This window comes from Acanthopagrus latus, chromosome 8 (genome assembly GCF_904848185.1).
Source record: "Acanthopagrus latus isolate v.2019 chromosome 8, fAcaLat1.1, whole genome shotgun sequence".
In the NCBI taxonomy this organism is placed as follows: domain Eukaryota; kingdom Metazoa; phylum Chordata; class Actinopteri; order Spariformes; family Sparidae; genus Acanthopagrus; species Acanthopagrus latus.
Window position 1 is genome coordinate 22,250,370 of NC_051046.1, and position 24,981 is coordinate 22,275,350.

General features: G+C 42.8%; 2 protein-coding genes across 2 annotated transcripts in view; one reads left to right on the forward strand and one right to left on the reverse strand.

Annotated features, from left to right (window-relative positions):
- On the forward strand, window positions 1-6,040 carry lrrc29 (leucine rich repeat containing 29). Its single transcript, XM_037106977.1, has 11 exons — window positions 1-383; window positions 658-759; window positions 887-1,021; window positions 1,862-2,041; window positions 2,439-2,744; window positions 2,963-3,179; window positions 3,414-3,571; window positions 3,674-3,889; window positions 4,005-4,217; window positions 4,329-4,546; window positions 4,637-6,040. The coding sequence occupies exons 1-11, from the start codon at window positions 330-332 to the stop codon at window positions 4,803-4,805; spliced, it is 1,968 nt and encodes a 655-aa protein (XP_036962872.1). The 5' UTR covers window positions 1-329; the 3' UTR covers window positions 4,806-6,040.
- elmo3 (engulfment and cell motility 3) overlaps window positions 5,867-24,981 on the reverse strand; it is a 22,599-nt gene continuing 3,484 nt past the window's right edge. The window contains exons 2-21 of the mRNA XM_037106976.1: window positions 22,483-22,591; window positions 19,190-19,230; window positions 18,979-19,051; window positions 17,013-17,063; window positions 16,544-16,713; window positions 15,985-16,084; window positions 15,734-15,885; window positions 15,305-15,383; window positions 14,628-14,678; window positions 14,368-14,490; window positions 13,931-14,053; window positions 13,706-13,810; window positions 13,403-13,511; window positions 13,146-13,282; window positions 8,977-9,140; window positions 8,141-8,253; window positions 7,938-8,042; window positions 7,727-7,806; window positions 7,561-7,641; window positions 5,867-7,450 (exon numbers count right to left, since the gene is read on the reverse strand). Coding sequence (XP_036962871.1) covers window positions 7,238-7,450; window positions 7,561-7,641; window positions 7,727-7,806; window positions 7,938-8,042; window positions 8,141-8,253; window positions 8,977-9,140; window positions 13,146-13,282; window positions 13,403-13,511; window positions 13,706-13,810; window positions 13,931-14,053; window positions 14,368-14,490; window positions 14,628-14,678; window positions 15,305-15,383; window positions 15,734-15,885; window positions 15,985-16,084; window positions 16,544-16,713; window positions 17,013-17,063; window positions 18,979-19,051; window positions 19,190-19,230; window positions 22,483-22,560 — 2,148 coding nt within the window. The 5' untranslated portion in view covers window positions 22,561-22,591 and the 3' untranslated portion in view covers window positions 5,867-7,237. The remainder of the gene's footprint in view (window positions 7,451-7,560; window positions 7,642-7,726; window positions 7,807-7,937; window positions 8,043-8,140; window positions 8,254-8,976; window positions 9,141-13,145; window positions 13,283-13,402; window positions 13,512-13,705; window positions 13,811-13,930; window positions 14,054-14,367; window positions 14,491-14,627; window positions 14,679-15,304; window positions 15,384-15,733; window positions 15,886-15,984; window positions 16,085-16,543; window positions 16,714-17,012; window positions 17,064-18,978; window positions 19,052-19,189; window positions 19,231-22,482; window positions 22,592-24,981) is intronic.

Sequence of the window (24,981 nt, forward strand, 5' to 3'; positions counted from 1 at the left end):
GTGTTCTCTCTGCGGTCAGCTGACCCGACTGAAGTCAGCCTGCCGACGGAGGTGTACAGGCTGTGTGGTACAGTGCAAAGTAGCTTAGTGAGATGACAGCAGGCTCCATAACTCTTCGTTGGCTTACACCCGAGATTTTACATTTTTAAATGTTATCTATTGGAGAATGAGACGAGCCCAGCGGCCTCTTGTCACCAAGAAGCTGTTAGCTTAATTGCTAACGAGAGTCAACCAACATAACAGCTTTTTAATGCAGCTAGCTAGCCAGTGGATAGTTGATTGACCTGTGATGGTCTGAAGCGCTTCATACTGACGAAGGACAGGCTGAGATGGAAGACTGCGAATGGGAGGACTTCACAGAAACACCTGAGCTGCCGCTGGAGGTCAGTTCATGTATTGGTCAGACAAAGACTAAGCTAGCACGGTTTATTTTCTTGTTTACAGTAACACTCATAACGCTTCATATTCATACTGTCACACTCATGTGCGAGCTGAGAGTGCAGCCACAGTGACAGTCACCTTTTACTGTATTCAGTTCATATGCAGTAAGCTGTCACTTGGGTCAATAAAGTGTTTAAGCAGGCCCAGGATGTACTTTACTCCCAGGATCATGAACTTTAATGTGATCTAATGCTGTTTTTCCATCACTTGCTGTAGATTATAGTTTACATCCTGAGCTTTCTGCACGCTTCAGACAGAAAGGAAGCCTCACTGGTCTGCCGCAGGTGGTACAGTGCCAGTCAGGACCTGCGCTTTCAGGTAATTTGCTTCACAGCATGCTGTAACTACCAACTGCATTATAAATTTGCCTAGTAAAAGTCCCTGAAAGGAACTTAAAGAGTGAAAGGTTAACTGCATGTTCCCTTTCTGTCTTCTCTCTGTGCAGAGGGACGTCACCTTCTGCTTCCCGGCTTCAGCCTCATCCCTGGAGCTGATCAGGGGTCTGGGCAGAAAGTCACGCTGCAGTCTGATTATAAGCCAGCTCGATGGCTTCAGTCTGTCCAGATCACTGCTCCTGGAGGTGCAGTACACCACTGTCATTTAAAAACGCTTCACGGAATGAGTGTGGAAAGAGAGAGAAAGAAAAATAAGATGATTAATAATCACTGGATGACTTTGAGTGAGCTTTTATTGTGATAGATATTCCATGTGGTTATACACTTCTTTGTGAGTTCAGAGAATTCCCCCACCTCCAGGGCTTATAAAAGTTTTTTTTTTTTTTGGAAAAAAAAAGAGTTATAGGAGGCTAAGTCTCGTGGACTTTATTCAACTCTGAGTCAGACTGCCACCAGGCAAGACAGGAAGTCTGTCCTCCTGAAAGGAGTTGTTGTATGAGCCAGGAACAAGAACATTTTAATAAAAGTGTTTGGTTGGTTTTTTTTGTCTTGACTATTTAAATAACATCACTCTTATCACAGGTCCTTGCATGGTCGCTGTGAATCTTATCATTTAAATGTTTCCATCAGACTGACCAGGATGTGGCACAGTCATAATTAGACTTGTCATGGTCCAAAGTCCATTTCGCCCTTATCACAAAATAATGTGTTTGGACATGCAAGCATTGAATTTCCAGTGAAGTCTTTATTGTTAATCCTCAATTGTTGCCTGTAACCGTAAGGAGGGATACGTCGTATCTACTCACGTCTGTGCAGACTGTCAGAGATTGGTGTTTAATGAAATGGACTGATTGCTCTGACCGATAAACACTGTCCACATGTCGTTTTTTATGGCACAGAGAAAGCAGGAAGTGAAGTTAACGGCATTACCCGCTCTTTCTCTGTGTCAACCTGTCACACCCCCTGCAAATCCTCCTGTATTTGCCTTACTAAACTTGTTTCTTTACCTCCTCTTCCCTCTTCAGGTGGGTGTGTGCTTGGGCCCTAAGTTGGAGAGCTTGGCCCTGCCTGGCAGCAGTATAACGGAGGCCTCGCTGCTGGCCCTCCTGCCTCGCCTCACCTCCCTCCGCAGGCTGGATCTCAGGGGCTTGGACAGCCTCTTCATGTCGGGGGCCTTCCTCTCCAGGGAGGAGCATAGACAGCAGGTATATAGTGGAGCGCTGGACTGAGGTTGGCCATCGTTTCAATAACACCTCAGCTGACTGCCCTGTCAACATGTCCTGACCACCCAGAAATCATGACTCTAGCAAAATCTGGAGATAAAGTGATAAAGAATAAAGACAGAAAAAAACAGACAAATAAAACCAAGTAGTTACTGCTCTCTTTGTGGAATGCTGTTAGTTTTTGCTTTTGCCTACATATTTATCCGTATAGCTCTACTCTAAGCCAGGATTAGCATCTCTGTATATCTGTAGTTCTCTTGGGAGAACAGGCAGTGATTCCACGCAGTGTGTGCTGAGAATCATTGTCTTTGGAGTTTTATTGTTTTTCCACCCGTAGTAATGGTCCCATTTCAGGTCAAACTCCATGCTCTTGTCACAGGTCAGATCAGCACTCTCTGGTTTGGAGGAGCTGGACCTCTCCGACCTGCGCTACCTCTCCGACCTCACCTTCAACCGGCTCACGGGCTGTACCCCCCGCCTCCGTCGCCTCGCGCTGGCCGGCTGCCACATCGCCTTCGAGTTCGACCCGTATCGAGGGTGCCCGGTTGGAACGGTTGAGGATTCTTCGGCATTGCTGTCACTGAGGAACTTGCGGAGGTTGTTAACAGAGCAGAAATCCACCATTGTGGCTCTGGACCTCAGCAGAACCTCCATCACCCCCGAGTCTCTACGCATTATTGCACAGGTCGGATAACCTTAAGTCACTGCAGCTTCTTTACTGCTCGAAGGAATGATTCTTGATCTTGGTTCCTATTCGTAGTTTTACATAGACTAAGATTTTTTTCATGATGTAGAATCTTTTCATGATTTAAGAATGTCCTTTAGTTTCTGAAAAGATGGTTTATCTTCATAAGACACATATTGTGTAGTACCTATACTTTCTTGATTTTATCTCTGTACCAGGTTCCGGGTTTAGTCTTAGACGAACTTTGTCTGCACGGCTGTAAGGAGCTGACCGACTACTCAGTGGAGGTCCTGGTGAAGCACCAGCCGAGCCTCAAGAAACTGGACATCAGTGCCTGCACTGAGCTGACCAACAGGTCTGTAGAGGCCGTAGCAGGGGGCCTGAAGACGCTGACACACCTCTCCTTGTCCCGTGACTGGAGGATCACTGAAAAAGGTGCCCATAGTCTATTGCTCTTTTTGAATGTATTGAAGACTTAAAGCTTGAAATTAAAGAACTGTCAGTGTTGTTTACAGTGTGTTGTGCTGCCCCCGTGTGGTCAAAGGAATAAATTGACATGGGTTCGTTGCTTGTGAAATACTGGATATTTCCATTTGACACCCTCTTTGCCAATGAACTAGGAACTCGCTTAGTGTTCTACTTCAAATAATGGTTTCCTGTCACCCACAGGCCTGGCTGACCTTCTGTCTGTGTCGTCCCTGAGGAGTCTGGATCTGTCCGAGTGTCTGCACATCAGCGGGACAGAGATAGTGAAAGGCTTGACGGGATCCGTAGCTGCCAGAGCACAGCTGGAGACACTCAGCCTCAAGAGCTGCACCTACATCCGGGTCAGTCGGTGTGTTTGTATAATATGTGTGTGTATCTTACTGTGTCTATGTGAACATACATGTATATATATGAAAATATACCTTCATCTGCTCTCTCTTCAGGATCTTGAAGTTTTCTCTCTGACCCAGCTTCTTGGGGATACTCTCCGCGAGCTAGACTTGACATCATGTGTCAACGTGACTGACCTGTCTGTGCGCTCTATAGCCACCTACCTGCACAGGCTGGTGGTTCTGCGGCTCGGCTGGTGTAAAGAAGTCACAGACTGGGGGCTGCTGGGGATGGTGGAAACAACCAAATGTGACCCTGACAACGAGACGGTGAGAAAGCTGGCCTTCTTTTTGGCTGGAAGGGATGAGGGGAATAGCTTTCCTGTAAAACTGTAGTTTTTGCAAAACGTGCTAAAGCTGTGCATAAATATACTTATCTCAACAGAGCGACAAGGGTCCCAAGTTCACCCGGACCTTCGGCAACATGGGCTTCTTCAAGCCTCCTCGTTTGCCTTTTGAGGAGCGGCCCAAGCTGGTGACGCAGAACGACCTGCAGCAGTTCAAACAGCAGGCTGGAGCTTCACTTTTAGCTCTCAACAGGCTGCAGGAGCTGGACCTGTCTGCCTGCGACAAACTCACCGACAGCAGCATCACACAGGTGGGAGGCCAATGTGTGTGTGTGTGTGTGTGTGTGTGTTTTGTAGTAGAAACGCAGAGTATTTCAAAAAGTCAGGTGTCAGCGCTGTTTCTCCTTTGCTCCTTGCCTCAGGTGGTGCGTTACCCGGACCTCCACAGTCTGTCACTCTCCATGCTGCCGGAGATCACCGACGCCAGCTTGGCATCAGTAGCCTGGCACTGCCGCAGCCTCACCAGCCTGGCCCTCAGCCACTGCCCGGGGATCAGTGACCGTGGAGTGGCACAGGCTGTACCGTATCTCCAAAGACTGCAGCATCTCTACCTCTCCTGTTGTAATAACATCACTGACAGGTGAGTGTCAAACAACCCCCACGTCGCCTGTATCTGCAGCCCCAGACAATAAGAAATAATTCCTTATATTTCAACCCCTGATCCCTCCAGATCTTTGTTCCTCCTGGTGCAACACTGTAAACGCCTGCGAACACTGGACATCTCAAGGTGCAAAAACATCTCCATGACAACTCTGGAGCTCCTTCATTCACAGCTGCCCTTCCTGGAAAATGTCCACTACAAATTCATAGGTGGGGCTGATCATGTACTTGCACTCTGACAGACTTAGTAATTTCATGTGAACTGAAGGAAATGTTGAAATCTATATGTTAAGTGTACTGTAAGTGGTTTTTAAAAAAAGGTTGTACTTGTATGATACAACCCCACAGAGCAGATACAATGGTATTTAACCACCATATTTAAAGATGAACTGTTATGTCCGAGCGGAGAAATCTGTAATATTTATGTTCAGTTTATGTGGTGCATCATCACTGAGGGCACAGATTTAAGTGAAGCATGTAGAAAAGCCGCATCTGTGTACAACTGTCTGTTTAAATCAAGAGAAACTCTGGAAAAAACTGCAACATACAGCTGCCAAAGCAAGAAATACTTTAACATTATATCAGTAGTAGGAGATTGGGAATCTCTGGAGGTGTAGACGTCACTGAAACCAGTCAAGTGTCTTGGAAAACATTTCCATCACTGACGGTCGAAAGAAAATGGAGGAAGCTTTCATAAGAAATTATTTTGGGATTAAAAGTTGATTATTTTTTTGATGCTGTAGTTTTGTTGATTTCTTTTCTATTGCAGAGAAAAAGTGAATTCTTAATAATGTATGTAATTATATATTTAATGCTTAATAATTATTTAGTCCACAACTAATGACATTCCAAGTTTAGGTTGTTTTAAATGCTAAAAAGGCGATCAGACTTAATTCCTCATGTTTGCCCATTTCGGACATTTTTCTTTATTTTTTTAACAACAAAATAGGTTTAATATTTTTATAACAGATTTGTGCTGCTTAAGTAGAAGTAAAGATGGGTTATGACATGAAATAGTGGTTCTCAGCGTTAACTGTCAGACCAACCCCAATACCAGAAAGGATGGACGCAGTGTAAAACATACATTTACCAGAATGTGAAAGAATAAATTCCCTTTTGACATAAACTAGACAGAAAACATTACAAAGACAATGTATCAGGTCAGCAGGTTTATTTGCAACAGATAATAGTATCATGATTGGGAATGACTTGCATTCTGTTTTCTCATTTATGTTTCACACAGTGTACCAACTCTTTCTAAATCAGGGGTTGTAGAAACAAAATGACTCCGATGCTTAGGTGAACAATGAAGAGAAATTTATTTTGCATGGTCTCTTTCAAAGGTTTTCTTTTTAAAGAATGTCAGCTGCCCCTGGCGGAGGCAAAGAATTACAGACTGTAAAAATGAAAAATTGAAGATAAAAAAGATGTTGATTTTATAAATAAACCAAAGCTTGGCTCTGAGCAAAACACACACATGCTTGTTTTTTTTTCTCCTCAGTATAAATCCAACGGTTTATTCATGTGAAGTCTCCCAAAGCACATGACTCAAAGTGAAGGTTATCACAGAGGGTTGTGTGTCAGGAATGGACAGCACAGGACAGTGCTGAATGAATAACCTAATGTGAAAAAGTAACAAAACACACTCTGTGATTATGCTGTAGACCTGTGTCAGTTCTAAAGTAGCTGCTTTGGGTGTCACCACTACAGTGCATTGTAAGTGAGAACATTGTACACTGTCAGAGCATGTCGCCTCTATCATAGTATTATTAAAAAAAAAGTACCATGTACGCAATTGATCAGTTACAAAACAGTTCAGGAAAAGACCAATGATTGCATACTGTATCGTACAGATTTCCTGGGATGATTGCTGGTTTGATATAAAACTTGTCACAAGTTTTTTGTCATTATCAAACGGTTAATCATGGCAAAGGTTAACAAGTACCTATTGTTAAAAAACAAAAAAAGAAAGAAAAGGTAAGTTTGGTACCTAATTCAAATCTGAATCACAATAAAAAAAAAATCAAAGTTGTACGACACATCTTATTGTCTTGTCTACTTGTTGGAAATGAGCATAACACGTACCACATCTTGAGAAAGCACTCAGTTATAATTAATGCCCATTAAGATAAAAGCAACCGAAGGTTCAAAGCATCTGTAACCTCCTCACACACGGGATCATTCCATGTATCGTATATTTTTAGATATATTTAGAAATATAAAAAGATTACAAAACAAAATTAAGTACCATTGCTTGAGTGGCTGCATTGTGTAAGAAGAAGTCTTTGTTGTTAAATGAGCTGTGTTGAAGCCTCCAGACGGCTGAGGAGGAGGAATCATGAAAGGAGAGCTGAGCAGTGACAATGTGCAGCATGAGTACAGTTAATAACCATCTGGCAGCAGTGTACACACATATACACACACACACAACCACTATTGTAGTTTAAAAACGTCACTTTCGGCAGGTTTCCTCCTGTTTCATCGTTTCACTTGGATACAGGAGACCGCAGAAGAAGAATCAATTGTGAAGGTTATAAATCTGTGTTATAGGAATAAGTGCACAGATGCACAGGTTGTCTCTCACCACACATGCCTTATTTCACGTAGACACACACACATATATATTTACACATTCACACATCCTAGTTGCACTCCAGCTGATGCACACGCTCTACTGCTCAGTCTGACTGAAGTCATAGCAGAAGTTGTAGTTGCTCGGTGGTTTTGGGACGACTGGCGCACACTCGGGAATGGGAACGTTCTCGAGGTCCAGGAGGCGGAGCTTAATCTCCATCGACAGGAGGATCTCCAGCTCGCTGCGCATGGATTCACTGCTCATCTCTCGGCCCAGGAGGACGCTCAGTCCATCTGTCCACAGGCAGAACTGAGACAGAGAGAGAGGAAGCCTCTGATTAAACTGTTTATAAATTGTAAAGCACACAGAAAAGATGAAGCTGCGTTAATGTTTGCGGACAAATTCAGAGCAAGACTCACATCAGTTCTGGAGGGGGCAATGAAGTTCAGGCTGTACTCCTCTACATCATACGTGATGCTAAATGCAAGGTCCAGCACCTCCTGAAGCAAGACAGGTAAACACAGTGAGATCTCAACCCACGAGAGGTGAACATGAACGGAATCTGGAAACACAGAGTTTGCTGACCTTGTTCTGTTTGCCTTTATTCTCCTTCATGTGAGGACAGTCTTTTCCTGTCAGCAACCCTTTGATGTCTGCTACGGGAACTGAGGAAGAGTCATAAACAGACACGGTCAAGTTCATATCACTGAAATAAAGTCAGGGCTCCAACTCATATTCATGATCAAGTTTTGTTTTGCCTCCTCTACAAGCTGCCAATTATCCTGTTTGGACTCACTCTTCTCTTGAAGTGTTTCGATTGGGGGATTTTCTGTGTCCTCCTCCACGTCACCGTAGTGAAGCATCTTGTGATTTGGTGACAAGCGGCAGTACCACAGTTTATCTGAGGAAATCAGATGATCACAGGGTTTAGTTCGAACAAGACAGGATCTATGTTTTTTTTCTTAAGGACGTTATGCATCTGTGTGTGTGCCGTCTCACCCTGTCTGCGTCGGCTGCTGATCTTCCTGAACATTGTTCCTTGACACAGCCGGTTGAGCCTCTGCTGGCGGATCAACTCGAGCAGCTCTGGTTTCAGGCGCTCTTTGAGCTCACTGGGACGACATGATAAAATGCTTCAGAATGCTTTGTCACATGGGAGTAGCACTGTTTTGCAGACACGGTTGCAAACTCACAACCAAAAAATCAGAAGTTGATGTGAAGTCAGATGGGGATTCACACGTGCCCATAACTCAAACTGCATGGATGACCCCTTAATGTGGCAGCATCACACTGTTACACACAGTGTTTAGTAACAAACACCAGCAAAATAAACACCAGTGTAGCTGATGACCTGTCAGCTGGCTCCATGTGGGTGGAAACTATCTGGAGAGGTCAATAAAACAGCTAATCAGGCTGCAGTACAGACACTGTGTTGCTTTACTTTTCCTACATTTCAACGACTTAACCAACAAGAGTCTCAACCTTTTAACTCATTTTTCTGGATAGCCATTGAGTCAAAATAGCTGCTACAAAAATGACTGAAACCATCCATACAATTAAACAAATCCTGAACCCAGTGTGTGTCACAAGGGCAATGACACTGAAATCCATTCTAACTCAATTAAGCTTTTTCATCAGCACAACAATTAGTTGCAAGAATGTTTTCTTGTCTGAAAAACATTCTTTGAAGTGTCATGCTTCATAAAAACACGTATTCTTAATACTCAGAATGTGACCATATGAGAGGGGCATCTTCTGTCATGCGGCTGACACAAAGGAATCAAATATTGCAACAAGAAGGCGCACGTGTAAGCTGTAAGCATCCTGCTACTCACAGTACAGGTGGAGCAAGAGTCTCTTCCTGGTGCAGCCGTTCTGTCTGCCGCAGTTTGAGGATCTCGCTGTAGTTGAGGGCATTAACTTTGTTCTTGAAGAGCTCCAGGGAGGTTGGCTTACTGGACAAAGTCCTGGTGATCTGCTCTCTCACCACCTGCATCACCTTGGAGCCAGACACAGAGTTTAGTTTGGTTTGGTTGTCCTTTGGTTATCCTTCTGAGGAATGGTCCCCTACTAATAACTTGTACACATTGGAGGTCAACAGCAGAAAGGAATAATGATGAAAGTGAGAGCTATACATTTTTTATCCCTTTATTTTATTGGCTTCAGTGTTACACTCATACAAGTTGCATTTATTCAGGCAGCAGAGAAAGACACTGACTGTGAGGTGCTCTTCCCATGAATGTTGTTTGTTCTCCTGTTTGCAGAAGTTCACATTAACTTCCACTTATCCATCATCCATGGAAAGTGTGGACAGTATACAGAGAACATGGTATTCATATGATGCTAGTGAATGGAATATTTGGATCTGTCTCCATGTGTAAAAGTGCTGTGAAATTAAAATGGATAATGAAGTCTGTTATCTCGCATTTCATTTTTACTCCCCCATTTCGTTTATATGAGAGGAAGCTGCACTGCTCTGAGTTCAGTTGTGTACATCTGCCAAAGAACCAGGTATTATGTTTGTGCTTGGCATCGTCGGAAATTGCAACCGAGAAATTCCAGGAATTACCACACTCTGTCCACTGCAGTTGCAATCTTGATTGCAGTTGGTTGGCTGTTTGAGGAAGAATACTTTACTTCCTCTCTTCAACTCATTCATTACTCCCAAACCACACCCCTTGACTTTCATCCATTCTTCTATTTTCCCACCCACTCCTTTTATTAGTCTGAAGTTAAGCTCCCTCCTGGTTCACACTGTCCAATCACATAAGCTCATACTTAACATCCTCTCTTCTCTGACCCACACGGCCATTGATCAGTTCGGTCATTATCAACCCAATTATCTGCTACATCCACTCAACACCGACCACGCTGAATTAGCACAATCGATGATGGAAAAACTGGGTGGTAATTCTACCGATTGGAGTTCTTTATTATGCGGATGAACTGAAAAGTGAAAAATCAGAAATACATTTCACTTCCAAACTAATGTGTGAGCAAGTCCCTCCACATTGAACTGCTGCAGCAATGACTCAGCATTTGCTCTGATTTTGTGGGGGGGGATCCTAAAACAAGATCTCAGGGCAGTTGTTCAAACAATGTACTCACATGGGTGTAAAATCTATAGCTTCTTTGAGTGTATGTGCTTCAACTGTAAAAAGAGGAAAATCTATTAAAAAAATCTATAATGCGACGAGACCAAGCCAACTCCAGCAGTATGCGTCCTGCACTTGCTGTTCTGACACGCACTCTGCTGACCTAGATCATTCTTGCTCACACCCAATTTGACTGATTGTGAACAATCAGTGACTAAAGTGTAACTCCAGATTTTCTCTCTGTGACGGCAATTCCCATCAAAGGCAGAAATCTTTATCCCATGACAAAACCGATAAAGCTTACAACCATCGGAGAAGGTTTACGACCACAGAGAATGGCCGAGTCCATTTTATCTGGCAGCCGTGCGAGTGCAGACGGTGAAATTAAGACTGTCATCCTAGAATGTGTGAACATGCAGGGGCACAAAACAAGCGACTAGAGTTTCACACTGTCCAGCCCTCTGCGCCAAAATAACCTCACTGTCCAGCAGCGTTCACATGACACAAGCTTTGGGCAACCACTTCACACCGTTATGTCATCTTAACTCTGGTGCCACAAATCATGTCTGCTGACGAGTTTATCCTTTTTAACAATTCAGCTAAACCGTGGATGACAAATAAGAATTTTTTTTTGTCTACACCTGGAACATTTGATATCACCAGCCTGATTAAACTGAATGAATAACAAACCATTTAACAGAAATAATACCAAAGACAACCTTACCTCCATCTTTCCTTTCCTTTCAGGCTGACTATTTCAACAAATATTTCAATCCCAACTTCAAAATCCACCCCTCGTCAACGATCAGAGAAGAGCGACGGGGATGATGAGTGGCAAACGCGAGGCAGAGAGGCAGTGATCACCTACATGACAGGAGAGGTGCAGGCCTGTGGCTGTTTTGTAAACAGACACCCTGATACTCTCAGACACATGCACACCCCCTCCCGTCCAGCCCCTCTGTCATTGAGCTGAACTGGCCAATGGGGGCGATGACTGGCAGCTGTCCCTGTTCCCTGAAACCCTGCAGCATGTGCATAAATGCAAAATGTGTGTCTATGTGTGCGTGTGGAGGATGACCGTTATCAAAGCGGGTCTGCAAATCCATTCACACGTTTCGATGGACAGAGAGTGGGTCACTTACAATTAACCATCTTGGTAAAGTAACCTTAATTTGTGATATCAAATATACCAACATCTCTCTTTCTCCCTGGTTTCTCCCCCACTCCAGCCTCCCATTCTCACCCTCTCATAGTGTTTCCAGGAGTTTTAGGTTCCCCCTGTTGTTGTGTAATTACCGCTCATGCCCCTGAGCGCTTTGTTTTCCTCATTTCCTTCTCCCTCTTTTTCTGCCGCCCACCACGCTTCTCTTTGTCCACCTAATGCCCCTTTGTCCTTGCCCCAAAGCACCCTGGGTAGGGGGCCGCGGGCAGAAACAAAAGGCCGGACTGCTGGCCTGGCGCAGAGGACACTGGCCCGATGCTGAAAGGTCGAAAGGTCACTGAGTTTTATGACTACCAGGAGAGCACTTGGTTGATGTGTGGTGTTGAAATGCATCTCAGGACAAAGGCTTGACCGCTCTCCTTTTCAGGACGGTGGATTCTCAATATTTCTTCCAGACAAGAGCCCGCTGCCGAAGGCTTGGCTCAACTCACTACATAGTTTACACACTACATTGTGGTTGTAAGGTCATTGTGTGTTCCTGCTCCTCTATCTGTGGGGGTCGGGGATATGTAGCATAAGAATGATCCTATACAAAGTCACTACAGTACAGCAACTTAAACAAATCCATCTTAAACTCTTTTCATTCAATTGAAACACTGTGTCTAAAGGAGATGGCATTCAGCTAAAGTTTTTATTTGTTAGGCCTTCATTGTCTACATAACATAACTGAGATGACAGAAATCACTCAGAGCTTTTGAGGTTTGGTTTATATAAGATTCATGATGGTATTGTGCAAGATAATTAGGGATTTATGAACATAATGTGGTTGTCACTACTTCACTTTCATGTATTTAATAAGCAAAACAGTGGGTGTATACAAGGAAGTGACCAATTTCAACATCCTTTCATCCTTTGTAGATGTCTAATTGTTGGATGGGCCTGTCCAACTTAATGGAAAATGACCAAGTTCTTAATAGAAAGCACACTGTTGCTATGTCACTGTGTTTGTTTGTTAGATTTGCAGTAAACAGGACCCTTCTGGCCATGGTAGGCTTGGATCTGAAATACCCTGTGTCATCTTTTTAGGCACACAGCGACAATCGGCATGCCATTATTCATGCTAGACCAGCAGTCAGACGTTGTTTGTCTGTGTAGCGACTGTGAAATCTGCAGATTGTACAAAATCCCCTTAGCAAAGCTGTGATATTTCCCATCTCTGTGGGAAGACCTCAATGCAACTGTTACCATAGCACAAGGAAAAAAAAAATCACAACTGACTTCAGTAAAACTTGGCAATAAAATGTGTGCATCCAAGAAATCCAATGCTTTCCTTCAGCCTTAGACTTTTCTTACAGCATCTTTGAGTAAACACCATCACTATTTAACTGTATGACTGTGGATTACAATGACCTCATTTATGTAACTCAGACAAACACAAACTAACTTCTCTGCCATTCAACTTAGTCAGTTAGCTTAGCTTAGCAGAAAGACTGGAAACAGGGCAAAGAGCCTAGTCTGGCTCTCCCCAAAGGTATCAGAGCTGCTGGCCCAAGGTGCGTATTTTCCATACAGAAATAAGAGTGGTATAAGTCTCCTCAACAAACTCTCACCAAGAAACCAAATGAGCACATTTCCCAAAAGGTTGAACTATTCCATTCAATTGAAAGAAATCTGAAGTTTTAAGTTGGCCTGCCTCATCAAAATCTGTTTCTGTGCCTTTGAAGAAAGCCATGCTATGCTATTGTACCTTGTCAAAGTCCTCCTGTGTTGCTCTCATCTCCTTCCAGGTCTTGTTGAGCAGCTGAATGCAGACACAGAAAACCTCCTCCATCAGCCGATCCTGACTGAAGAAGATGGGATGGTAGTCAGATCCCGTTTCTGAGGCTGTTAACAGAGGAAGTGATGGAAAAGATGGAGGACAAACGCAGCATGACGCAACATTAGTTGTTTCAGAGTCAGACCAAGGCAAAGTTATGGCACTTAGTGCGTTGGAGGTGAACTTACGAGGCTCTCCAATACGAAGGATTTCACAAAGGATGAGTGTGAGTTGGATGCTGCTCCTTGCAAACGGACATTCATGTTTGTCTTCCCTACTGCTGTTCTCCAGGACAAACTGGGGGAGGGCAACAATTTTAGATAGAACAGAAAACACTCCAAATGAAACATTAATTAATCATAAGGTGAAGCCTCAGCCATAGAGCTTTCGCAAATCTAACAAACATGACATTATGTAACCTCATAGTTGTGCCGTAAATACACATTTAAATGTAGAACTTGTCAGATGAACAGCAAATAAATCATGCTCACCCTACTGTAGGCATCAGGATAACGTGTTGCAAAATAATACATGGTGTCCAAAGCTAAAAGACCAGGAGGAGTTCGCACCAAGTCCTGACCAGGGTTACTGTTGTTCTGAAAGGAAATAATCAAAAGACAAAATGTATCACTATAATGCGCAGCAGAAAAGTAATACACCTACTGTACTGATAATAATGCTAAAAAACTGAAATAACCTCTGAGATAGCAACTTACAGAAAAGCCTAACTTCTTGAACTCTTTGGCACACAGTGAGCGACGTCTCTCATGGCTCAGACTGTTCTCGCTTTCTGTCTCAAATGCTGTCTGACGCAAACAATGAAGGATGTCTCTCTGCTCCTGGAGTGAAGAGGGAAGAAGCAGATCAAAGACGGATGTTTGCAACGGTGATGGATGTTGATCCATTTTCAATACTTCAAGACAGACAATTAATCAGTGTATCCAAGTAGCTCTTTCAGCAATGCACTGACTCCTAATCAAGTGTATCTGGTAATTTCAACTAAGAATGTTTGTTTTATTTGTCTACGATTTACTGTGGCTGTTAATGTTTCTGTTTTTTTCAGGTCGACATTTTTATAAAATGTATATTTATACTTACATATGTAGGTATAATAGTGCGATAAAGGACTGTGACTTGTTACGTTGTAGCTCACCTGGCTGTAACAGTCCAGAGGCGTCCTCATGCGAGGCTCCAGGTGATTCAAGGTAACGGACTGTAGGACGTAGAGGTAGTGGGCCATTTCATCCTGGACTGAACCAGAACTGTGGATGATGTTCTGCAAAACAATGCACAGTTTTTGTGAATAAGCCAGATTGAGTGCTGGTTTTTCCTACATTCCTCTGCAACAATGTGGTCTTCTGGCAACATATAATCAGATGTGGATGTATAAAAGTAAAAAAGAAGATAATTTACCTTATAAATGTACTGACGGAGATTCTTCTTATTCAGGAACGCGAACATGTCCTGGAAAAGTGAAAACGAGAGAAAAGTAACGGTTAGGTGTGCCATTGAGGTGCAGTGACATTAGTGTAACATGGGGTGGCGATATAGTGTCAGTAACTGATTAGTGGGCAGGAGGAGGGTTAGTGTGTGAGACTTTGACCTCTGTGACGAAACCATCACTTGCTGGTACACGCATCTCTAGCCCCACCTCATTTTGTTCAGGACCAATTCGCTGATAAGAAGGGTGGATTTGTTGACCTACTGTAAAAGTGAGGAAGTGTGTGTGTGAGAGTAACAAAGAGAGTCTGAGAGAAAGGCCACAGAGCGCTGAATGAAGGAACTGTGTCTGTACAAAGAGAGAGGAGCAGGAACAGAACAGAGGGAGAGAAAGCTTTGACTGTCTGAGCTGACCAGACAGAAAGAGATAGATGTGTCATTCCATCTATAAGAAGTGGCTCTGACTCACAATGACAGCCTGCTCGTGCAATTAACCACCCTCCACCCCAAGTCAGCTCGGGATATAAAAAACTTCACATCAGTGCAAGAATGCACCACCGTAAAGAGCACGCTTTAGAGTTTGAATAGCTACGACGAGAGGAAGTTGATGAAAAGTGCGTTGGAAAGTGAGAAACAGATTGCAGCAGCACCTGTCTGTCTGAGTCCCCGGCTGTTTGTAGTAGTGCCATAAGTAGGGCCATGGCTTTGGTCTGTATCTGCTGGTTCGTCCTGCAAGAGGTCAGAGAGGTGAGCATGCGACAAACAAACATTAAAGCCTTTCAATTACCTAATCAATATAGTATGTCTAACAGTCTCTGCTCTTTATCGTTCTAAAATTTCACAGTCAGCTCTAGTGTTTTACATATTTAAAAACTTCCTGTTAGGGAGACTATGGTGATACTCTTTACACTCAGAGGTATCACTGCATCAGAGTTTGTTTTCTCTGTCACATTCACTGATTAGTGATGGTCTCACATTAATTAATCTTAGGCCAAAAAAGAGAGAATTTACTTTGAAAAGGTGCCAAATGCATCTAAAAATGAAGGATTGCCATCATTCCACATCTTCCTGTCACTTACACCTGGAGGTGAGCGATGAGCCTCTCCATTGTCACTTCCTGCTTGACCTGCAGGAAGAGGCTGTGGCTGCTCAATACCATGCCCTCCAGGATGTCCAAGGACACTTGCTGTATTGAGGCATCGGTCGGCTTGGCATTGACGAAGCTGGCAATCTGAGAGGAGAGGAACAAGGTGGGGAAAGTAAGAGTGAATGTGGCTAGGGTGAGGTAAAAAAATATAAAATGACAGAGAGAGAGTGGCAGATACAGCACCTTCTTGATAAAGACAGATGAGAGGTTCTCCCAGGAAACTATCCCATGATCCATCAGTTCCATGAAGCCCGTCAGTGTGTGGGTCATGATCACATTACTCCTGAATGACACACGCCAAAAAATGTATTTGCATATTTGCACCCACATACGCGCATACACTGCATTCAAATGGACTGCTTGTGTATAATCCCTTCAGTCATTCAGCTACTGGTTTTAAGTGTAAATATTTACACAAATGGACTCAGAACATTTCCATCTTGTGACAGCACTCAGGATTAAGCTCACTGTGCTCCACGCTACAGTGACTTACAACAGTGTTATCTACGATCATGGAAACACATCAATATAAATGAACTACCAGTTTCTAAACTTGTGCCGAGGATGGCTTAAAATGTGTGTCCCTTGATACAAAATTCTATACAGTCAGCTAAGCAGGATCTGTTGCTACATGTATTAGATCCAATCCATCCCTCAGCACCACTGATATCTATCTGAGGAACAGTATTCCACCTCAGGGAACAAAACCATGCAAGCACCGACACACACATCGAGTACTAACTCTTTAGAGTCCTCCACTATCTTGACCAATAGGAGGTGTCCATCTCTGCTGATGAACTCCTGAGCAAAGGTCACGTCTGTGGAAACGCTGGCCAGTTCCTTCAGAGAGTCGCATCGCACGCCTGCATCCGAGCTCTGGATGCCCTTGTACAAATCGTCTGCACACCGGCCCTGCGTTCACCAGCATTGGTGGAACACACAAACACAAACACATATGCTCAAACAGGCCATACTCAACACTTGTCTCCTTTTGTCATTGTTCATATATGGTCACTCTTCTTGGAAACTTTGCTTCTTGTAGTTTGCAGTTTCAGATGATTGCTGACTTGCTGACTGTGAATGCAGCTGATTGTGTGAACTGGCTTCATGCAGAATGTAAAAGAAAGAGTGATGGAGTGAGAGACAGAGGGCGGCAGGAATGTAAGAAGAGGGGGGTGAGAGAGCAGTGTGGCACGAGGATGCAGACTTACCGGTGCCTTGGTCAGACGCAGAATGCAGCCGTTCTTCATGTCCAGACGATTCTACAATGCACAAACAAACGGAGAGACACAGACACATATGCATGACCATGCGTGACCGCGTGTGCACACACATACACACACACACACACACACACACACACACACACAGGTGTTTAAAATCTATAAATCTATAAATAAATAAATAAATGGTACAAAGACCTTTACACACACAGACACATAAACAGCACAGTAGTCATAGACAACCTCACAATTTGATAAATATAGTCACCTATAAACTTAGGCTTGACACTCTACTTGCTGTCAGCAGAAAAAAAGCAGAAGGGTGTGATGAAATGCATATTTAAATGCTGAGTCAATTTTTTAATGTAAAAATGCTCTAACAAGCTCTGCAGCTTCTGGCCAAGTACAGCTTTCTCTGAGGAGAAGACGCCCTGAACTCTCTTTTCAGGGCAAGAGCAAAATGTATTGTGCTCCTACAGAGGAGTGATGTGTCTTGGGTCCATTTAACAGGGACAATACGCACAAACCTTAAAATACAACAGATGTAGTGTATCTAGCTCCTTGCTAATGCAATTTTTGTCACACATAGGGCAGAACACAAAAAAAATATTTTAAAAAAACCCCAGAGCAAATAAAAGCAGACTGTGTGAATATGAATATTGATGTGTCAGTGCATGTCGGTATTGTGGATCTATGTTGTGCACACAGCTGTTGGTTCCGAAATACTAAAATTTTACAAGCCATAAACTAGATTACCATTGTTTTTCTAGCCTACAACTGAAGCAATTTTACCAACCACAAGCATATTTTACCAGCATCTGGCAAGTATCTGGTGCAAATTTTGAACAATGGCTGTGTGTACATGAGCTTATACATGTACATGGCCACTGGATGCATCAAAATTGATTGACTGAACTGATTCTGTTGTGGTTATGCTGCACATCTAGACACCAGAATTGCTATATTTGGTGTATTTGCTCTTGTCCACTTTGACAAAGACAGAGGCAAATGTGACTGGCATGCAAATCGCAGATATGTTTGGAAACTCTCTGTGTTTGACAGAGCATAGAAACTTACTTGAACTTTATGTATATGTGAATTCAATATTTGTGGTGCTGACCTGATTAAATAAGACAGTGTTGGCATCTCATTGTACTTGGGGGTGCTTGAATTGAGGAATTAGTATTGGAAAACAAAACATTTATAGGCATCTGTCTGAACTCAGGTAACCACTGAAAACAGGAAATGAAGCATCATTACACTGCATGCATTCAAGCCAAGTGTTCCTTAGACTCATCAAGAGGTTGCTCTTAAACTGAAACATCTGTGTTTAACTACACTCACTTTTAAGTCTGAATGTTATCAAGCAGCAAGCAAATGCCTGCTGTATGTTTCAAGCTCTATGCAGCAGCACACTTATGCTTGTCTCATTGCAGTTAAATAAATAAAGCATATTTCTTCGTATCTATGGGATGGCATTGTAATGGATTCTGCAGACCTGTCTCCTGCCCAAAGAGGGGAGGGCCTACAGTAGCAACCTTTTCAAAAGGTCACTTGACACCAGCTGAGCATAGTTCCAGCTGTTTTTCTCTTTTTTTCCATGTCTTTTGCTGCTTCAGCCTGTCTCACTCAATTTTCAACAGCATTAATTACATTCTGTTACCTAGGTCTCATCTTAAGACAAGTAATTGTATATACTTTTGGATTCTAGGGAAAAACCTGACAAAAGCAGACAGTGGTAACAAAGTGCTGACAGCGTTGTGAATCATCGATTCACTGCTGTGTTTTTAAATCTTACAGAGATTTACAACATTCTCGTCCTAGATGTAGAAGCATCTGAAAGCGATGACTCACGTCTATTGCTCAATGTCTTCAAGATGTGCTCAGACGTTTACCAGACATTCCCTGGTGTAGATAAATATTTGTATTGATTTGTCCATAAGACGTGACTCACAGATTCAGTGATGTACGTCCGCACTCCATCAGCATACTGCAGAGCGTAGTTCTCAGGACCTGGGAGATTCCAGCTGCACACACACACACACACACACACACACAGAAACTGAGATTAACTATCATGGTAATAGGAACATTTAATGAGAATAATGTCAAACATTACAAAAAGAGTCAAGCAAAACAAATCAGATCCATTATCATCAACTTACCCATCGCACACCTCCTTTATTACAGCAGACAGAGGTTTTTTCTGCATGGACAGCAAAAAAAGCATGTAGTAAGTTAACTACATTCACACATCATAAATAACACACACCTGCTGCATACATGTGGGCCATAACAACAGGATTTAGCAGACTCTACTACTAAGTATTTTCTCTGTCAGGGAGCTGAGGCTTGCTTCAGTAATAACATGCTGTTATGGGATCACGATACCGCAGCTATTCTCTCTGGCTGCAAACCTTGTTTGCTGAGGAGAGGAAATCCTAGAGCTCCCCAACGCTTTCTGAACAATGTTACCCTCACTGCCCAGATCCCTCTTTGTACGTAAATAAAGCCAGACTACTTCCATGTCTGACTCTCAGCTATCCTGCCATTAGTGGTCAGCCCGGCGGTCAACCAATCAAAATGTCTTTGGGTTCTGTGGTAGACCCAGTGGCTGCTCTGTTATTAGTGGCAGCCAAGAAGGTCCACCAATCGGATGAGTTTAGTGGATAGGCTGGGACAGGATTGGTTGTGATCTAAAATAAATGGGCATTCTCATCCAAATCAACACTCCTGGAGGCTCAATTGTTGAGCGGCTCCAAAATGAGAGTCACGAAAATTGTTGGTTAAGGTATCAGGGCTTGAAAAAGTGTGAAACTGGGATCCGTTTTCATTCCAGTTTCAGTTCTGCAGTTTCAGTCCAACTGTGAAATTACCAGGCAGTCTAGCACGTAGCAGTAAACCCACTGCCTCAGTTCAAACCTTCTCAAGTGATGTACAATGTGTGACTGTCAGAAACACACCCCTGCTGTCTGGGATACAGTTTAAGCTTCTGTCTAGTTTCTTGCGCAAAGTACAAGTTCCCCTAAGTTTCTGAGAAAGACTTGGAAAACTTCCAAACAATCGCATCAGTACAAGCTGAAGAAATAAAGCCATTGGGTGCGTATGGAAACCTTAACTGTCCAAATAAACAATCATATGAATAAACTGTGTGAAAGAAATAAATGAGCCAATAATTTGTAAAATGGCTGAATAAATGATGTAAAATGAAGACTGCTTATGTAACCTCCATAACCAGCTAAGTATCCAGGCTGCCTTGTGAGCTTAAAGTATTACTGTTTTCAAGGTGTTTGCAGTATTAGCTGTCTCCTGTTGACTAGAACACCCACTGGGAAAGACTCCATGTCTTTTTGATCTTCACAGAGTTGTAGGTTTATTTCTGAGTAATGGCGCAAAATGCTTCCGATGTGACTCTGAACTAACCAACTAATGTTACTCGCTGCCCTTTAACGCCATCTCTTCATTGATGCTGAATTATAAAACAAGCTCTCCATGCTAGCTCTTTGGCCAGTAAGGTAGTTGTGCATGTGGAGACTTGTTCAGCAAAATAAATAAAATCAGATTTAAGATTCTGTGTCTCTTGTTGATTCGGAATTATTTTGACGTTAACAGAAGCTAATTGCCTAAATCTGCTAGCAGGGGTGGAGCTTGCTTAAGAGGCAGAGGGTAGCTGATTGGCTGAAAGGTGAGGGCCTGTTGATGACACCACTGCCATGAAAAGTGAAGGCAAAAGTTGAGAAATAAAAATAATCAATATGAAAACAAGAATGATTAAATAACAATCCATTACAAACAATGGAGTTTAAATAATTCAACTTAATTTCCCAAATAATAATATAATTTTATTTATACATTTTACGCAATGTATTCATATTTCAACAACTTATATTGCTCAATGTTGGTTCCATAGGTCATGATAGGAAGATGCTGAAAGGCTAACCTGTTCTGCTATAGGACTTGTTCTGAACTGTTCATGTAAGTACCAAGCCAATGGCCTTACAAGTATCTATTATTGTGGCAACAACATTTTAGAGCTAGTTTAAAAATCTCATGCCACAGCAGTTGTGTCAAACCACAACGTTGTGAATCAGGAAGTGATCACAGTTGACTTCTGTAGGCACACGCCCCACACTGACATCCAATAGCTTTATAGCACCATCGTAATCTTCTTCATCTTCCTAGTTTTACAGTGGAATAACAACTATCTCATCTTCTGAAATGTAACGCTTGTGTTGATGTTCACTATATCAACATATCAGCAACATCGTGGTCAGATGGTTGAATATCAAAGTGTATGTCTAAAACTGTCAAAGGCTGCTTAATGTAAACAGAATATGTCTGCCAAGTCAGTTAAATAATTACACAGAGGAATCATGTGTGATTCTTGTCTTGATGTCTCAGTTGTCCTCTTAGGCCTAACTATGTCTCCACCAATTGGTTACAGCATTAAAAGGGTGAGCAGCTGTTGCGAATAATACAGATTACTTTGTAAAAATGCAATGCTCTACTGTATAACCTTGGGTCCTGGCATTTATGTGGATCAATTTGACACCCCCTTGTGGTCGGAACAAGTCTGGTGTGCTGCTAACGCCCTGGTGCCAGATAGCACGGGATCCCCAGAGAGGTCTTGTGCCTCTGCGGGTAAGAGCCAAATCTGATCCATGGTGGCCTCTGTGGATCAGATTTGTTCCTTCACATCCCATAGTTGCACTGTCAGATTGGGATCTGTAAATCTGGAGACTAGGTCAACGCTTTTAGCATTGTCCTACTGGGGCCACTGCCACAGGAAAGTACCCCCACCATGAGGGGGTTTAGTCAGTCTGCAATCGCGCTTGGGTGGGTGGTGCATGTCACGTGCCATCTACATGGATGCCAGGGCCCAAGGTTCATCACACTGCAAGATGTATTGTAATCACTTAACCTGTGACTCTTTCTATGTTGTGGTGTGATCGGTGTAAATCATGCTGAAATTCAGGTTTCTAAGCAACATGACACCAACAGAAACAGGGCTCCAGAGTGTAGAAAACATATTTCATTTTGTTGTGGATGGGCAAAACTTATTTGTGCGTTGTGTGCCCATGGTGCTGCTGCAGATTTTTTGTCTGTCTGGCCTCAGAGAGCTTTAAAACCATAAATACATCTCCTGAGCTCACGTTTATGTCCTGGTAGAACTAACAACAGACTCACAGCAGCATAATCAACATCTCTTAAACGGTTAGGGTTTTGGCACTGTAGAGATCTTTGGGTTTACCATGTGTACCATGTGACAAATGACGCAGCTGAGAGGATGTGCTGCCTGAAAAGGCTCAACTAAGAGCATGAAATTCCCATGGTGGTTTGCTGTCAGAGCAGCCAGCTTGAAGTCTGAGAACAGGCAGACAACAGACTACACTGTATACTATACTGTGTGTGTGTGTGTGTGTGTGTGTGTGTGTGTGTGTGCGTGCGCGCTCATTACCTGGTCCAGTTGTATGAGCTGGGGGTAGGCCCCAGGCATCTGGATGGCTATCTTCACTATGTCCTTCTGTTGTGGCATGTTGGCACCTCTTGACTCCACCACTCTGTAGCTGACGATAACAACAGAGATGAAAGGGTCAAAAAAAAAGTGACATTTACAGTAGTATGTCCCTTAACCAAAATATCATGACATTTACTATCTGGAACCAGATAAAATAAATAATTAAAGAACTTTATTGTGTACCTGAGGAAGCATGTACTTAAAGTCATCCAGTATACTTCTTTTTTTTAACCAAAGATAACTTTGAAGATGTAAGGTAAACAATGACCAAAATGACAGTAACTACAAGACAAAAAAGAGTAGGCTCTAAACTGATGATAGACCCAGTGTTGATCATAAATCTGCAAAAATGTGGACCTAGTCTTGACATGGACCGCTGTGAAGAACTGAACAATCATTCTGTTCAGTTCAAAGACGATCTGGCCAGAGATAAAATTGCAATCTACTTAATCACAACCACGATCCACAATCTAAATTGCTTTTCATTCCTCGATTTTGACACTCCCTGCCGACTATGGCTAGACTTGAAATAGCTGAAGCATTTTCTCTATCTGCACTGTTAAAACAACACTGCATTAGGGATCATTCTTTTTTGGCACAAGATCCTCATCCACGTCGCTGACTTTAACTCAATATTGCATGATTTACTATATGACACCAAAGGAAAAGCCACATGAAGTAATTTGTTCAATCATTTAGCATAGCCATCTATTTGGCTACATTAGATCATGTAGGAAGGATCTGTTAGTCAATGAGGTCATGTAAAGTTTGGAAACAGAAGTAAGAGAGGACATGAAATACCTAAGCTCTAACATTCACATGATATCTAGGTTTAGGTAAGATTGTGGACGCTTTTCAAAATCAGTCACAATCTAAAATCTGTGCTGTGCTGCTGCATCAAGATGGGTTAGGGTTAGACATAAAACTGAGAGCTGTCTTTCTGCCGTTTCATGAATGACTCAAGCCTGTCAACTATCATTTTCAATATGAAGCTGTAGAACAGTGTTCCTCTTTCACTGTATATTTATGGAGCACTGAGTAAAGAAGAGATGGCTAAATACTGTCTGTGCACGCACTATGGATTATTCACTCTTTTTTCCCCTTTCCAACTCACACACACATCTTCAACATTTCCTCCTCAGCCTTCAGACAGCATTCCCAGAGGATACAGAAGAAGCTGTTGTGTTTCCAACCCTTCCCCCTTCCTTGTCCTTCTCCGTCTCTCCCTTGCACTCAGCACATGGAAACAATACAGTTGGATCTAAATTCTTCTGTACGTTCATGAGCTCACAATGGAGGAAAAGAGGTTGAGCTTGTGTCTGCTAGTGTACGGCGTGATTAATAACCCCCGCCCTCTGCTCAATCCCTTGAATAGTTCACATACCATGACTCCCGTCTAAAAAAGAAAGCCCTCACAGTTTATTGCAGGTTTCAAAGCAGCAATACTGCTGTCAAAACAACCACACGCCTTTACTGTCTTCTCACCTCACTCAGCCTGAGGCTGCATCTTTCCTGATAAAGAACACTTTCAAAGCAAGAGTGAAAACCAGGAGGGCACATCCTCCAACGGCAGGATTGACTGAGGCTGGAGTCCTGCTGACTCGTTTTCAAGAATATGCAAAAAATGAATCACATGAGGTTTGATTTGGATCATTCACATGGATTAGACAGCAAGGAAATCCTGCAGTGCTAAAATAATTATATCGGTGCTGGTGCCAAAGGTCAGTTTAACTTCCACAAATAACAACAAGAGTTAGCAGACTTAATCTTAGAGAGATTTGGGGGAGTGCAGGTTTGTTCTAGGGCAGCTTATGAGTCAGCAGATTCAAGGGCATGCTCTGGGTAATGGCATGTCATGTCTTTGCAACAGCAAAGACCACCAGTGGGTTTTAAATGAGAATTAAATGAAAACAGAGTCCATGTGTCTATTAGCTGAAACCAAAATTATTACCTTGGTTGCTGAAAAATTATGAAAGGAGAGAAGGCTTTCCTTTGTAAAAACAACAGCAAAAAAAAACACAATTCCTCACAGGTGCAAGATAATAATGAAGGGGACGCTGTTGGGCTTCCATAGCAGCTGTATGTTAGTGTTGTTTTTCGCTAGCCACTGGGAATGACAGGATTTTGCTTATTTTCGCCGGTACTTTTACAGTTATGATAAGTACTTGTTGAAAATGTAAACCAACTCTACTGGTCAGCTCAGCAGGCAGGTCCAGAAGGAAGCATCCATGGTTAACAGATAATGAAACCTATTGACTTTTACAGGAATACAGGGAACTAATCGAGAAATTTGTGGGATGGTGAGGCAGGAACCACCTTCAGCTCAACATCAGGAAAACCCAGGAGCTGGTGGTGGACTTCCCAGGAATCCCAAGAAGGATCAATAAAGGAACATCTTATCTTATCTAGCTGATCTTTTCCTGCACAGCTGTGATGAGG

What these genes read in the sequence shown, in the direction of transcription:
- lrrc29 (XM_037106977.1), top strand. Translation starts at nt 330, where the DNA reads ATGGAAGACTGCGAATGGGAGGACTTCACAGAAACACCTGAGCTGCCG. An exon ending in CCAGATCACTGCTCCTGGAG is followed by an intron (nt 1,022 to 1,861) that starts GTGCAGTACACC and finishes TTCCCTCTTCAG; the next exon opens with GTGGGTGTGTGCTTGGGCCC. An exon ending in GTGACCCTGACAACGAGACG is followed by an intron (nt 3,890 to 4,004) that starts GTGAGAAAGCTG and finishes TTATCTCAACAG; the next exon opens with AGCGACAAGGGTCCCAAGTT.